This window comes from Crotalus tigris, unplaced genomic scaffold, assembly GCF_016545835.1.
Source record: "Crotalus tigris isolate CLP2741 ecotype Arizona unplaced genomic scaffold, ASM1654583v1 scf7180000018028.428039, whole genome shotgun sequence".
In the NCBI taxonomy this organism is placed as follows: domain Eukaryota; kingdom Metazoa; phylum Chordata; class Lepidosauria; order Squamata; family Viperidae; genus Crotalus; species Crotalus tigris.
This window is the reverse complement of record NW_024096785.1, coordinates 413857-428039: the sequence shown is the minus strand read 5'-3', so window position 1 is coordinate 428039 and position 14183 is coordinate 413857. Positions and strand designations below refer to the sequence as shown.

General features: G+C 40.4%; 1 protein-coding gene across 1 annotated transcript in view; it reads left to right on the top strand.

The window, feature by feature from the left end:
* Window positions 1-662: 662 nt before the first annotated feature.
* Window positions 663-14183, top strand: part of LOC120309498 (inactive N-acetylated-alpha-linked acidic dipeptidase-like protein 2) — a gene marked incomplete at its 5' end in the record, with an annotated part of 113205 nt that continues 99684 nt past the window's right edge. The window contains one exon of the mRNA XM_039346801.1: window positions 663-787. Within this exon, the coding sequence (XP_039202735.1) occupies window positions 663-787 (125 nt within the window). The remainder of the gene's footprint in view (window positions 788-14183) is intronic.

Sequence of the window (14183 nt, the reverse complement as noted above, 5' to 3'; positions counted from 1 at the left end):
TAATTTGCAAAGCTCTCAAGACTACCTTACTAGTCAATCATGCTTGACTAATTGTTGGAAATTCCTGTGTTGTTGCATTACTAATTTTAGTTTTTATTTTATTGTTAGCTTTTTTTCAGTAGAATTTTTTTTAACTTTATTTTTCACTCAGAGTCTGTCTTGATTGGTATAGACTACAAACATCGTAAATAAGTACATAAATAAATAGCCAATAAACACAATGCTTAATTCAAAAGCCCAGTGCTAAATATTGACCTGTTTATACAGTATATAAAAATCTCTATATATTACAAACTAAACCACAAATATACTTCTGGCTTTTGTAATTCTGTTTAAACATATGTAATCTCTGCCTTTCAAAATTTTGGATTATTAATACAAATTGTTTTCTCCTTGAGGTGAAAGAATATAGTTAATGGATTCAACAAGTGACATGCACACATGAAAATGGATGCCATTAGAACAATGTCTTGTTTGTTTATTTGTTTTAAAAAATAAAAATATAGTTCATTGTTTCTGAAACTGTGTTGAAATGAGTAAACTGGATCACTGAAATGAAGTCTAATCACCAACACAATCTTTAAAAGAATTTGAAATCCTTTAAACCATAGACAAAAGCCAATAAAGCTTCTAAGGAAGAAAATCAATATGAAGTCTTAAAGGTTTCTCTCCCTCTCTCTCACTTACACAGACAGCAAGCTTTCTTTCTGAAGCTGTTTTTCCTGTGTCTTCGACAATATCCACAAAGCCTGATTCTTCCTTTCGCCTGCACGAATCCATCACTAAGGTAAAGGCAATTAAGATGTCTCATCTCACAGTGATTTCATGTGAACCAATCATGAATGAATAATTCACTGTTTTCAGAGGTGTTTGAAAGCATTTATTGATGAGCCTCTACTGACAGTTTGATTGATGATTTAAATGCAGCCACAGTATTATTCTGTGCATAGTTCTTTCAAAAGAGAGTCCTGCTGAACTCGTGGGGGTAACTCCCAAGAAGGTAAGTATAAGATTCGAGGCTTAAGTCTTATGTTTCAGGATTCAGAATAAGGAGATTTCCAAATTCAGGCATAAAGTTTCACTCATTCATTGGAAGAGCAGTTGTAAGATTGTTTCTAACACACTAGGTCAAATACCAAACATCTGCTGCATTTAATATCCCAAGATATGTTATGCTTTTCATGTGATCAGGAAAAGATTCTACACAGATCTTTTTTGTCCAGATGAAAAAATATTTGTCTTTCATGAACTAGGAGAGATCTCAGGTAAAACAGAAAATATGTATGTGCTGAAGTGGAGAAAGGTGATACGCTAAGGTGGTCTTCCTTCAGTCCCAGGTTTAAAATTGGGAATTAAGAATACAGTTATCCAGTCTTGTAAAATAAATGGATTCAAGTCTTAAGAAATATATGTTTATTGTGATTTAAAAATGGATAATGCTTATCTGTGTTTAATGCATCTCTCAAAGAATGTTTTTCAAACATCTGCATATGAACTTTTTGGTGTTAGGATTTTTTTTAACTCCTGTGATTTAGTCCTGTCCAACTGTAGCTCTATTTTGGAGTCAAGTTATAGCATATGTTTAAGCAAATTTGGAAAGAACTGTAATAATGGATAACATAATTACAATGTTAAATGGGAAATTCACTCTTTTTTTTCTTGCTTTATCAAGTCTGTGGCTCAGCAAAAGATAATCCTAATAAATGAAAAGAAATATATGTAAGGACCCACCCCACTTTGCATCTTAAGAAGACAGAACTCTTGGAATAGCTCTTCCAACAGGAATCCTTTATTAAGAGAAAATGGTTGCAGGCATGCTAGACAGGACTTGGGGTTCAAGCTCTCCAATTCAAGGTTTTAAGGGGTTCCCCAGTAGTCCCACCCAATCAACCCCCCTTCCAGTGATAGTTTCAAGTATCACAATTCCATCCCCTTTCTTCTTCCGTCTGGATGGAGACTTCAGATACTACATGAAAGGCAATTAACTCTCTTTGATGATGTTAAAGCTTAGAGGCCACAATAAACACACATTCAGTCCTTTGAAGTGTGCTGAAGGAAGTGAGGGCCATAAAGCCCCTTTGCTCTCCCCCTTTTCTCCCTCTTATGGCATAATCCAGAGAAGGCAGAATTGGGAGTTTCTATGTTTGATAATTAAAGATGAAATATAATTGGATTCTGACATCCGGCCCCTCTTAACAATAAGAGAGATCCACCCGAAAGAAAACACAAGTAAAAAATTTAGTTAGGCTTGTTAGGATACTCTGTGTGAAACTTCTTCAATAGCTTCGGGGCTCTGACGTGACGTTTATGGACCCACTCAATTTGTGAGGCAGGGAGGTGTTTCCAGGCAACTAGGTACTGAGTTGTTCCACGATATCTCCTAGAGTCAAGGATCTCTTTTATTTCGAAGTGTTGTTCCCCCTCCACCATGATTGGAGGTGGTGGGGGGGGGATTTTTGGCCGAAGAGGTGACTGATGCTCTCTTTTCAGCAAGCTGCAATGAAAAATTGGGTGTATTTGCCTGAGGTTTTTGGGTAATTCTAATTCTACTGTTACTGGATTTATGATTCTTTTAATTGGAAAAGGTCCTATATATTTTGGTCCAAGTTTTTTACAGGCTGTAGGGACTTTAGGTATTTTGTAGATAAGTACACCATTTCTCCTATAATGAATGGTGTAGACTCAACCCTTTTTTTATCGGCTTGTGCTTTGTATGCCCGCCTAGCTTCATCTAGTGATTTTCTGACTATTGGCCAGGTGTTTTGTAGGCTTTCCATCCATTCTTTCAGTGAAGGGATCGTTGGTTCTTTGGGGGTCAACTCTGGCATAGGGTTGAAACTTTGGCCGTTGGCTATTTGAAAAGGAGTGTAGCCTGTGCTGGAGTGGACTGCATTATTGTAGGCAACTTCTGCAAAAGGAAGTAAGTCCGTCCAATCACTCTGTTGGAAATTTAAAAAACATCTCAAATATTGCTCAAGGACCGACTGGCAGCGTTCCGCTTGTCCATCTGTCTGAGGGTGATGGCTAGATGTCAGTCCCTGAGTGGTCCCTAAGAGGGATAAAAATTCCTTCCAAAATGTAGACGTAAATTGCACTCCCCTATAAGAGATGATGCGTTGGGGTGCCCCGTGCAATCTGTAAATGTGCTGGATAAAAAGTTTTGCTAAGGCCTTTGCAGTGGGAATTTTTTGGCAAGGGATAAAGTGCACCTGTTTGGAAAATAGGTCCGTGACTGTCCAGATAACAGTATTCCCATTGCTTTCAGGCAATTCCACTATAAAATCCATGGCTATTTCCCTCCAGGGGGCTGAGTGACTTGCCACTGGTTGTAACAGCCCTGGCGATTTCCCTTGCAACCTCTTTGCTGATGCACAGGTTGGGCAGCTGGCAACATAACTTTCTATGTCCTTTTTATTGATGGCCACCAAAATTGCCGTTTAATTAAGTGTAAAGTTTTTACAAATCCAAAATGCCCTGCTGATTTTGTGTCATGGCAAGTTGCATTGAAAGTTATCTTTGATTGTTGTATATACTTTTCTATCCCCTACCCAAGCATCCTCTCTCATTGTGCACACATGTTTGTTTTTCTGGAACCAATCATCTGTTTCCAAACTTTTTCTGAATTCAATCCCAGTTTGGCTGTCCAGTTGTGGTTTTATTTTGGCTTGGGTTCTTGTTGTTACTGGCGCTGCCAGTTGTGATTCTGCCATTATTGGTCTAGAGTCTGTGGTTCGTGCGCTGTTATATTGGGGCATGCGAGATAGTGCATCTGCCAGGAAGTTCTTTCTTCCTGGTAAATGTTTGAGCTTAAATTGGAATTGGTGAAAATGCTGGGACCAGAGGGCTTGTTTGGGATTGAGTTTCCTGGAAGTTTTCAGGGCTTCTAAATTTTTGTGATCAGTCCATACCGGGAAGGGGATTTTGTTGCCTTCCAGGAACTGTCGCCACGTGAGTAATGCCCAACGTATCCCATAAGCCTCCTTCTCCCATACGGGCCAGCGCTGTTCTGTTTCCGTGAGTTTCTTAGATGTATATGCACAGGGTTGCAATACGGCATCATCATTTTCTTGTAATAGCACAGCCCCCACTGCCACATCACTTGCATCTGCCTGTATTATGAAGGGCTTGTCCATATCTGGGTGCCTTAGTACTGGTTCGGCAGAAAAAAGTCGCTTTAGTCTCTCAAACGCTGCTTGGCACTCCATTGTCCATGTTAGTGGCTGGCTAGGGTTTACTGAGGATGTTCCCTTCGTGTTTAGTAAGTTGGTGAGGGGCAAGGCTATCTGTGCAAATGAGGGGATGAATTGGCGGTAAAAATTTGCAAAGCCCAGGGCCAGGAACTTTGTAGTTGTTTTTTGTGCGCGGGTGGGTGCCCATTCTAATACTGCTCTGACCTTCTCTGGGTCGCCATTTCAATGCCCTGTGGGGATATGCGATAGCCTAGGTAGTCTATCCTTCCTGGGGAATTCGCATTTTGAGAGTTTGGCATATAGGTGGGCGGCTCGCAGCTTCTTTAAAACCGCTCTGACAAGTTTGACGTGTTCTTCTTTTGTTGCGGTAAAGATAAGAATGTCGTCCAAGTAAACAAGGACCCCCTTAAACAGGTGCTCCCTTAGAACGTCATTGATTAATTGCATAAAGACTGCAGGGCCCCCTTGTAATCCAAATGGCAAGACTTTGAATTGATAGCACCCCATGGGCAGTTAAATGCAGTCTTCCATTCGTCCCCTTCCTTGATTCTCACGCGATAGTAAGCTTCCCTTAGGTCTAGTTTAGAAAAAATTTTCCCTTTCGATAGGTGTGACAGCATGTCTTTCATGAGGGGCAGCGGGTATAGGTTGCTTTCCCTGATTGTGTTCAGGGCCCTATAATCCACGCATAAACGTAAAGAGCCATCCTTCTTCTCTCTAAAAAGGACCGGGGCAGCCACTTTAGGCTTAGCTGGTTCAATGAAACCTCTCTCCAGGTTTTTTTTTATAAATCTTTCCATTTCCTCCTTCTCCTTTGGGCTCATGGAGTATAATCTGGGCTTCGGGAGTTTTGACCCAGGCTTGAATTCAATGGTACAGTCTGTGGGTCGGTGGGGGGGAAGCTCATTCGCCCTCTCCTCACTGAAGACTTCAGCAAGGTCCCTATATTCCTCTGGTATTTCTGTTAATCTTTTTTCCTCTCCTATGGATGCTTGTTCTATTCTTGATTCTGGTAGCCTCCCTTGGGGTTTTAAGTCCATAGGGTCCCCCTTCGGGAATTTGATTTCTGTCGTCCTCCAATTTACCCAGGGGTTCCCTTTTTTCAACCATTCCATCCCTAGAATCATTGGGCATTCCATACCTGGGGTCACCACAAACGTTAAGTCCTCTTCATGGTTGCCCAGGGAGAGGTGTATTGGCAGAGTGGCTATGGTAGCTGGCACCCCCCCTGCTATGGATCCATCTAGCTGGCCAAATGAGATTGGTTGTTCCAGTCTCCTGGATGGGATGCCCAGATTCCCCACTAGTGTTGGGCTAATGAGGCAGCGGGTGCAGCCAGAGTCTATTAAGGCTTTCACCTTCACAGCTTCGGGCATGGGGGGGATTAATATAGTCACTGTTTTGAAGATGGGTGTGATGCGTCCACTTACCAGGGGTTCGCCTTCCGAGCTGTCATCTGAGGCATCCACCGTCCCTGTGGTGTAGGCTGGAGTTCTTTCCCCTTGGTGAGCAGAGGTGGGGTTTTCTGCAATTTCCATCATTTTCATGGCTGTTTCTTTTGGCTTAGCTGAATACCCTCTGGGTTTGTTGATTGGGGATCTGTCTGGGTTGTGCTGGGGGGCCTTTGAGCGGCATTCTACAGCTCGATGCCCTTCTCTTCCGCACTTGAAACACCCCATCTGCTTCTTGGCTGTATCCGATGATTTCACCGGTTGGTGTGTCAGCTCAGGCGGGGGGCGGCTCCATTGTTTTCCTCGGCGATGCCTCTTCAATATGTCGATCTCTGCTTCCTCTGCCAAGACGTACCATTCCTCAAGTCGATGTGGGTCTCCTCGGGGCAGGCAAGCATCATATAGATCATAGTTTAGTCCGTCTTTGAAACGGCCAAGGAGGATGTCTTCTGGCCAATTCAGTTTGCTGGCAATGGCTCGGAATTCTTGTGTATACTCAGCCACTGGGCGTTTGCCCTGCCTCATCGTTGTTATTCTTTCACGGGCTTTGCGATCAGCCAGGGGGTCTTCAAACGTCTTCTCAACGAGGACATGAAACGGTTGAAGTTACTGAGTTCTGGGGCATTGGAGTCATGCAGGTTCACCACCCAATCTGCAGCTGGTCCATCCAGGGCAGATTGCACGATCCGGATGCGGGCTTTGTCGCTGGGGATGTCCTGCCCATATTCCTCCATGTAGCTGAGGACTTGGGTTAGGAAAAACCCCAAGCGTGTTGGCTCCCCTTTGAATTTCACCTCCAACGGTGGACGTCTTGGAATGGATCGGTGCCTCCATTGTGGGTGGTAGTGTCTTCCGTCCAGATTTCCATCTGTGGTCCGGTAGGGGGTGGGAGCTCCTGGATCAGTAAATGTCCCTGGGGTTGCAGGTTCCACGTCCCCCTCGGTGTCTCTCCCTTTGTGGCTCCAGGAACTGGGGCGGGCGTAGGGCTCAGGAATCTCCTCTCCTAGGGAGCTGAGAGTTCTCTTCATCAGGTCAATAGCTCTCTCTAGGATCCAGTCTGAGTACGGCATACAGCTTCCTCCCTCTTCACTTGCGTGCAGGGATTTCTCCATCTCCTGCTTCCATTCTGGTTGCTTGGTCCCCCGTCTCAGGGTCACTTTTCTTGATTCCTTTCCCCACTCGCTTTTCTTTCCAACGCCCATCGACCAGCGAGGCTTGTGGTCCTGTGTCTCCACCACTTCTTCTTCTGAGAAATCTGGCCTCTCGGATCCCAACATCTGGCAAGGTTCCAACTGGGTCAGCGGCTCTCTTTCCAGGGAGTTTTCTCCCTCTCTTGCTTCGTTGTCTGACATGGTAAATTTTTGCAAAATCCCCCGGCAAGGGTCTACCTTCCAGGTGGATTAATTTTGCAAGTCCTGTCTAATGTAAGGACCCACCCCACTTTGCATCTTAAGAAGACAGAACTCTTGGAATAGCTCTTCCAACAGGAATCCTTTATTAAGAGAAAATGGTTGCAGGCATGCTAGACAGGACTTGGGGTTCAAGCTCTCCCATTCAAGGTTTTAAGGGGTTCCCCAGTAGTCCCACCCAATCAACCCCCCTTCCAGTGATAGTTTCAAGTATCACAATTCCATCCCCTTTCTTCTTCCGTCTGGATGGAGACTTCAGATAACTACATGAAAGGCAATTACTCTTCTTTGATATGTTAAAGCTTAGAGGCCACAATAAACACACATTCAGTCCTTTGAAGTGTGCTGAAGGAAGTGAGGGCCATAAAGCCCCTTTGCTCTCCCCCTTTTCTCCCTCTTATGGCAGAATCCAGAGAAGGCAGAATTGGGAGTTTCTATGTTTGATAATTAAAGATGAAATATAATTGGATTCTGACAATATATCTTCCTGACATTTAAAAAATAGATTTAATATGTTTTTTAAATCCTTTATGAAAAATCTTTACATTCCAAAAATGTAGTATTAAATTTCTGAATAGTCTACATTTAATGATGTTTAAGGATTGAATTAATCCTTTATCCTTAACAAATTGATATGACATGAATTGTTTGTGTAATGTTATATATAAATATAATATTATATATTACTTTTTTCTCTTTTTTAATGGTTAGTTTATTTTAATCACTACATTGTAGTTAGGATTTTTCACATTGTGTAATCTTCATGTATTTTGCATTGCACTTTTTATAACTCACTAAAACTTTTGGAAAAAAGTTTTAAATGTAGAAAAATTGAATCAAAAATACTTTTAATTTAAGGAACTCTTTTGGGGTAGACAAAGCTACATGTCTTTTAACATTGTTCTATAGCGATTCTTTACCTTCACTATGCTAGGTAAGTTTTATTTATTGTCTCTAATACAGCGGTTATCAACCTATGGGTCATAACCCCTTTGGGGGTCGAACGACCCTTCCACAGGGGTCACCTAAGACCATCGGAAAACACATATTTCCGATGGTCTTAGGAACCAAGACACCGCTCCTCTATCCATCTCCAGGAGGTGGGGGGTTGCAAGCACCTTAATTGAGTCTCCCTACCTGCATCCGTGGGATTTTCCTTGGGGTTGCTAGGAGCTGCGCTTAAACTTGGAATCGCCTGGCTGCAAGTGAAGAGAAGGGAGTTGGCGTGGGCGAGAAAGCCAGCAAGCCAGCTTGCCTGCCTGCCAGCCCGAATTGCGAGCTTCCCTTCGCCTTTTTCATCATGAATCGGTATTTTCCCTCCTCCTGCCTTTAAATGGCTTCCTTTTATTCTGCCTCCCACCTGGTCAGGATCCAAAGGCGAGGCTCTGATTGGGAAAGTTATACTCCACTGCCAGAAATTGTTAGGAAAAAGGAAATGCAATGAGAGAGGGACTTGTCAGAAAACATTTAGATAAGAATCAAGTACGCTCAGTGGAAGGTGAAAATGTTGGAAGGAAGGAATGAAATAGCTGGAATCTGGGACAGCTGTAAAGTCATATCCTTCTGTTTTGGGAAATTTCCATGAAAAAGTAATCACGTAACCCCTCACTTCATCCACAAAATATTACAGGGGTTCTGATTTTTTATTTATAACCCTTTTCCTTTCTTCCATTCTCTTGCTGTTTTTCCTTCAATTGGTCATGTGATCAAAATGTGGATGCTTGGCAACTAGTCTGTATTTATGACAATTGCAGTGTCCCAGGATCATGTGATTATTTTTATTTTTAGCAATCGTTTGACAAACAAAGTCAATGGGGAAGCCAGATTCATTTAACAACTGTGTTCGTAACTTAATAACTGCAGTGATTCACTTAACAACTGCAGCAAGAAAGGTCATAAAATGGGTGCAACTCACTTAAAAACTGCCTTGCTTAGCAACAGAAATGTTGGGCTCAGTCATGGTCGTAAGTTGAAGACTACCTGTAGTTGTGGAATTCCTTTTGTTGGATGGTTCTATCTTCTGGAGTCTAGAGTCTAAACCTGCATATCAGATATTTACATTACGATTCATAACAGTAGCAAAATTACAGTTATGAAGTAGTAACGAAAATACTTTTATGGTTGGGGGTCACCACAACATGAGGAACTGTATTAAAGGGTTGCGGTATTAGAAAGGTTGAGAACCACTGCTCTAATACAAGCTTTGCTACTTTATGTTGGATATCTTTTCAGATCTTTGTGCAGCAGAATCTCCTATATCAGTAGCAAATTCATTCTGCTCTAGGCAGTTACAGTGCTATTAGAAAATATTTAGATATATTCCATCTGCCCAAAAGTTATATTTTCCTTTGTAGCATTCTATGGGAAATTATTTTAAGACACTGTGATTTTAGCAAAGTATGTATTTATTTCTTCCAACTTTCACTGTTTAACTACTCAAAATTTAAAAAGGAATTTTTACTGTCCCCTTTTCTTAGTTCTTCTTTAAATTACTTTGTTGTAAAAAAAAAGTCTTTTCGAAGAATGTTAGAGAATTTTAATTTCTCTAATTGGTGAAAAATAAATCAGAAGCTCTCACAGTTGACTGCATTTAGCTGATTCAAATAACTTTATATTTATATAAAAATATTTACAATACCATTCTTCTTTACAGCAACATAACTCAATGAAGTCTTCTTACAGAGACAGACCAGAGACAAAACCTGAGACTGGAAATCCAGCTCTTAACTCAATACTCTTTTTGCACAGACTCAGTAGCACTTTCTTCACATTGGCTGACTAAGTTACCACATGACTCTTCCTGTTCATGAATATTCCAACAAAGAACAATATTGCTCTTTGTTTTTTCTAGTAACATATTTCTTGGTATAGGCATAGGAAATTGTGCTATAGAACTGATTTCATATTTATCCTCTTTTTACATTGATTTACCAATAAAGCAAAGGTACTGTGGGAACCCATTATGGGCCAGAAGGAGGATGTATCCCCTTGGAAAATGGATGGGTGGCAATAATAACTACAACACAGTTACTTCGAAGTAGGAAGGTGGACAAGGCTATGTAAAGGCAGAGGTCTTTGGGGAAAGGAGCTTTGAGACTACCAATATTTCACCCTACATGTTCAGCTGGGCTGCTGGAGTGGTATTAAAAAGTATTTGGATACATGATAAATCTGAGATGCTTATTAGCTTAAAGCTAAATAGAAAGAAACCAAAACACTTAATGTACAGTTCAGCACACTGGGATGCCTCCATTATCGAAAATGGACCTGGGTGGTCTTCCAATCCAAACCACTGCCCAAGGCAGGATCCTTATGCCATCTCAGACAAATGGTTGTCCAATCTTTTCTTGGAAACTTCCAGCACTGGAGAACACATAACTCCGGGAGGCAAGCTGTTTCATTGATTAATCATTCTTACTGTCACGAAATTCCTCCTTATTTCCAGGTTGAGTCTGACAAGCTTCCAACCATAGCTTCTTGTCCTGCTTTCTGATGTCCGAGAGAATAAGTCAATCACCTCTTCTCTGTGACAGCCCTTCAAGTACTTCTCTTTGATAGGCCTCAATTTTAAAGACAATAAGGAGGTACCTGGCTCAACAGTAGTAAAAGTAAAAGTAAAAGGGATCTAGGTATCTTGGTGGATCACTGCTAAAGTATGGGTCAACAATATGCTGCAGAAGCTAATACCGTGTGCACTGATGAGACCACACTTGGAATATTGCATCCAGTTCTGGTCACCATGATTAAGAAAAAATAATGTTGAGGCCCTAAAAAGAATGAAGAGAAGAGCAACAAAAAGAAACTAGAAAACCAGCTGCAGGAAATAGAATCAGAGAACAATAGTTGAGCGCTCAATCCCACAACTATCCTAACTCAAGCACAGAAAGAATAGGAAGAAAGAAACATAAGAGAAAATATCACACATTAGCAGTATTGGCTCCTTTATCCCATTAGCAGTATTGGCTCCTTTATCTCCACATGGACCAGTATCTTCTACAGTCTCTGCTTGGAAAGCGAGACAGGGACTTATATTTTTGATTCTTCCTTCACCACCATCTCCCACACTAACTCCTGCATTGTCTGCCTTGCATAAACTTGTCCAGGAGCACAAACATCCATAGCATGAGAAAAAGGACAACACACATTTGGAAGACAGTTTTTTTATTAATAGTGTTTTGGCAGGTAGATTTCTTTGTCGATTATTGGGATAATCAGGAAGGAGAGAAAGAAAATGAAATGAAAGAAAATGAACAGAAAAAAAGAGCTTATATATGAAACCCAAAGATGCCTATGCTTATAATTAACAGCTAGAAGAAGCCCATGAGTTCCAAGCTGTTAGACATGTCTAAGTGCAAAGAGGAAAATAACAGGAGAGTGAAAGAAATAGGATAAGTTAAACTGAGGGAAATGAAAGGGCCGGAGAAAAATCAAGAAAGAAGCAATCTGAAAGAAAATGATGATGCGAAAACCTCTACAAAAGAAAGTATCATAAACACTGAATTAATGGGGACTTCTGAGGAAAATTGCCAAGAAAGACAAGGGTTACATCCAAGCCTTGAACATCCTTTTACATCCAACTTATGCCAGCAAAAGTGTTGTCTCCCTGTGTAATGGAATATTGTCTGAATTCCTAGGAGGGAAGGAGTACATTCCAGAGGAGCAAGAGACCACACACTATAGATTGTGTGAGAGAAAGAGAGTGAAGACAGCTCCTCCCTAATAGTTCCCAGAGGATATGCTTTATGGAGGTGGTAGTTTGATTTAGGTTTGGCAAGACTCTGTCTATAGATAGGGAATAATAAGGAAAGATTCTTCTAGTTAGAAAAATCACAACATGTCTTTCTTGGTTTTTGGAGTCTGATATCCTCCCCCAGTACTGAAGATCCCTCATATGGTCCATTCATTTCCTCTGGATCTAGATGGGAAATTTACATCTGAGTTCAAGTGCCCCTTAAAATTTGGTCCTTGAAACTAAAGATGTACATCTTGTAGTGCTGCCCTCAGATATTAAACAGGAAATAAGTCAGAGTTTTTATCTTTATCTATTAAATTTATACACAGGGACAGAACAACTCTTGACCGCTTAATAGCATCACAGTTGTTTATTTATCTAAAGCAGTAGTGGGATTCAGCTGGTTCATACCAGTTCAGCAGAACTGATACCTAACTTTTTGTTGAGTTTGGCAAATCGGTTACGATAAATCTGTGAGGTGTGTCACGCTAATGACACCACTGCCACAAAGAGCGTCACACTGGTGATGATGTCAATGCAATGCACATCATGCCGATGACGTGAATGTGGTACGTGTTGCACAGGTGATGACGACAGTGCAGTGATGCCAAATATGTAAGGTGTGTCACGCCAGTGATGATGACGAACAGAACCAGTTGTTAAATTATTTGAACCCCACCACTGAAATTCTAAAGGTATAACCCAGTATTCCACTTCTGAACTCAGACATTCTAAATGACCTGCTTTTCTTCTAGAAGAGAAAGTTGTAAAATTGTTCCATTGCTATGTTGTGAGATTTCTTGCTTTTACAAGCAAAAAGACAACACATTTATTGTAAGCTGCCTACAATCATGTAAGAGCAAGACAGGAAACTATAGAAATTGATAAATAAATAAAAGAATTTTTTGGCAGATTGTCAAAAATCATTAGCCATGTCCAACTTGATACAGCCATTTTTATATCAAATTCCAGTGACCAAAATACATATGGAAAAAAGGGAAAATAAGTAATGGGTTGATTGTATGTCTTTTTGAAACTTCGCTTCATTGTGGGATCCCTGTGGAAACTAGATTTCTGTTATTTATTCCATACTTCAAAATATGGTTCTGTTCTTTGGATTTGTTATACTGATTTGCCAACACAGCCAGATGAGGGTTTTCTTTTTAATTTTCATTATGAATGGGTACAAATATCTACTACACATTTAATTAAGACTCATCAATTATCATAATTGATCATCTCTAACTAGATCACCATAAACAATTTGTTCATCACTTGTTCCATGCAAATATCCATAGAATAATCCCCTTGTTGATTATTCTATTGACGTGCTAGACTCATTAAAATGATAAGTTGTAATTGATGAAAGTGACCACACACTCTTATAAATGAATAAGTAAATTAATAAATGGGCAGTTAAGTAATTTTTGCTGGAAACTAAGGACTGAATATTTTATTACAGGCTGATGTAATTCACTGAAAGGGATCCAGGTAATACAATATAATTTTAGAAAAATCTTTTGCAAGAATTCTGTATGTATTTATTGAACAATCCAATTCTACTGAAAACATATACTCTAATGAGAAAAAAAAATATGAGAGGAAGAAATGAAAGAAGAAACAGAAAAAACTCTCTCTCTCTCTCTCTCTTTCTTTCTTTCTTTCTTTCTTTCTTTCTTTCTTTCTTTCTTTCTTTCTTTCTTTCTTTCTTTCTATAGCACTTATATATGACCCCATAGTGTTTTACAGCATTCTCTGGCTGATTTACAATGCCAGCATATTGCCCCCCAAGAATCTGGGTCTTCATTTTACTGACTTCAGAAAAATGGAAGGTTGAGTCAATCTTGAACCCTGTCAGGATTGAACTCCAGGCTGTGGGCAGAGTTTGCCTGCAATACTGCACTTAATCACTGCATCACCAGGGCTTCTTCATTTAGTACATCACCAATATTAGAAATTAGAGTGATTTATGTTATTTTTTGCTATGTTTTTTTATTTTACCCTGTTCTTCCTCCCCTGTCTTGAGCTCCCTACCAATTTCAGCAGCTAAGCAAGTGGAATAAAGGCCTGTTGCTAAAATAGCTAAGCAAGCAAGCGAACAAAAAACATATTACATAGACCAGGCATGTCAAAAATCGGCATGTGGGCCGGATGCAGTCCATGCAGGCCACACCCACTCTGGCCCTTCAAAGGCAAAGAAAATTCTGATACGTCACAATATGGCCTGCAATGCAATCGGGCTTTACACCCCTGACATAGAAAATAAAATCCAAATAAAAGGTGAACTTATTATGATCAGGTGACTAAAACATTATGCAAATTAATGTGCAAATCTTTTGAAACAGTTTTTTAAAACCAAAGTAGCTATCCATTCTCAGTAACACAATTTCAAAAATTTCTA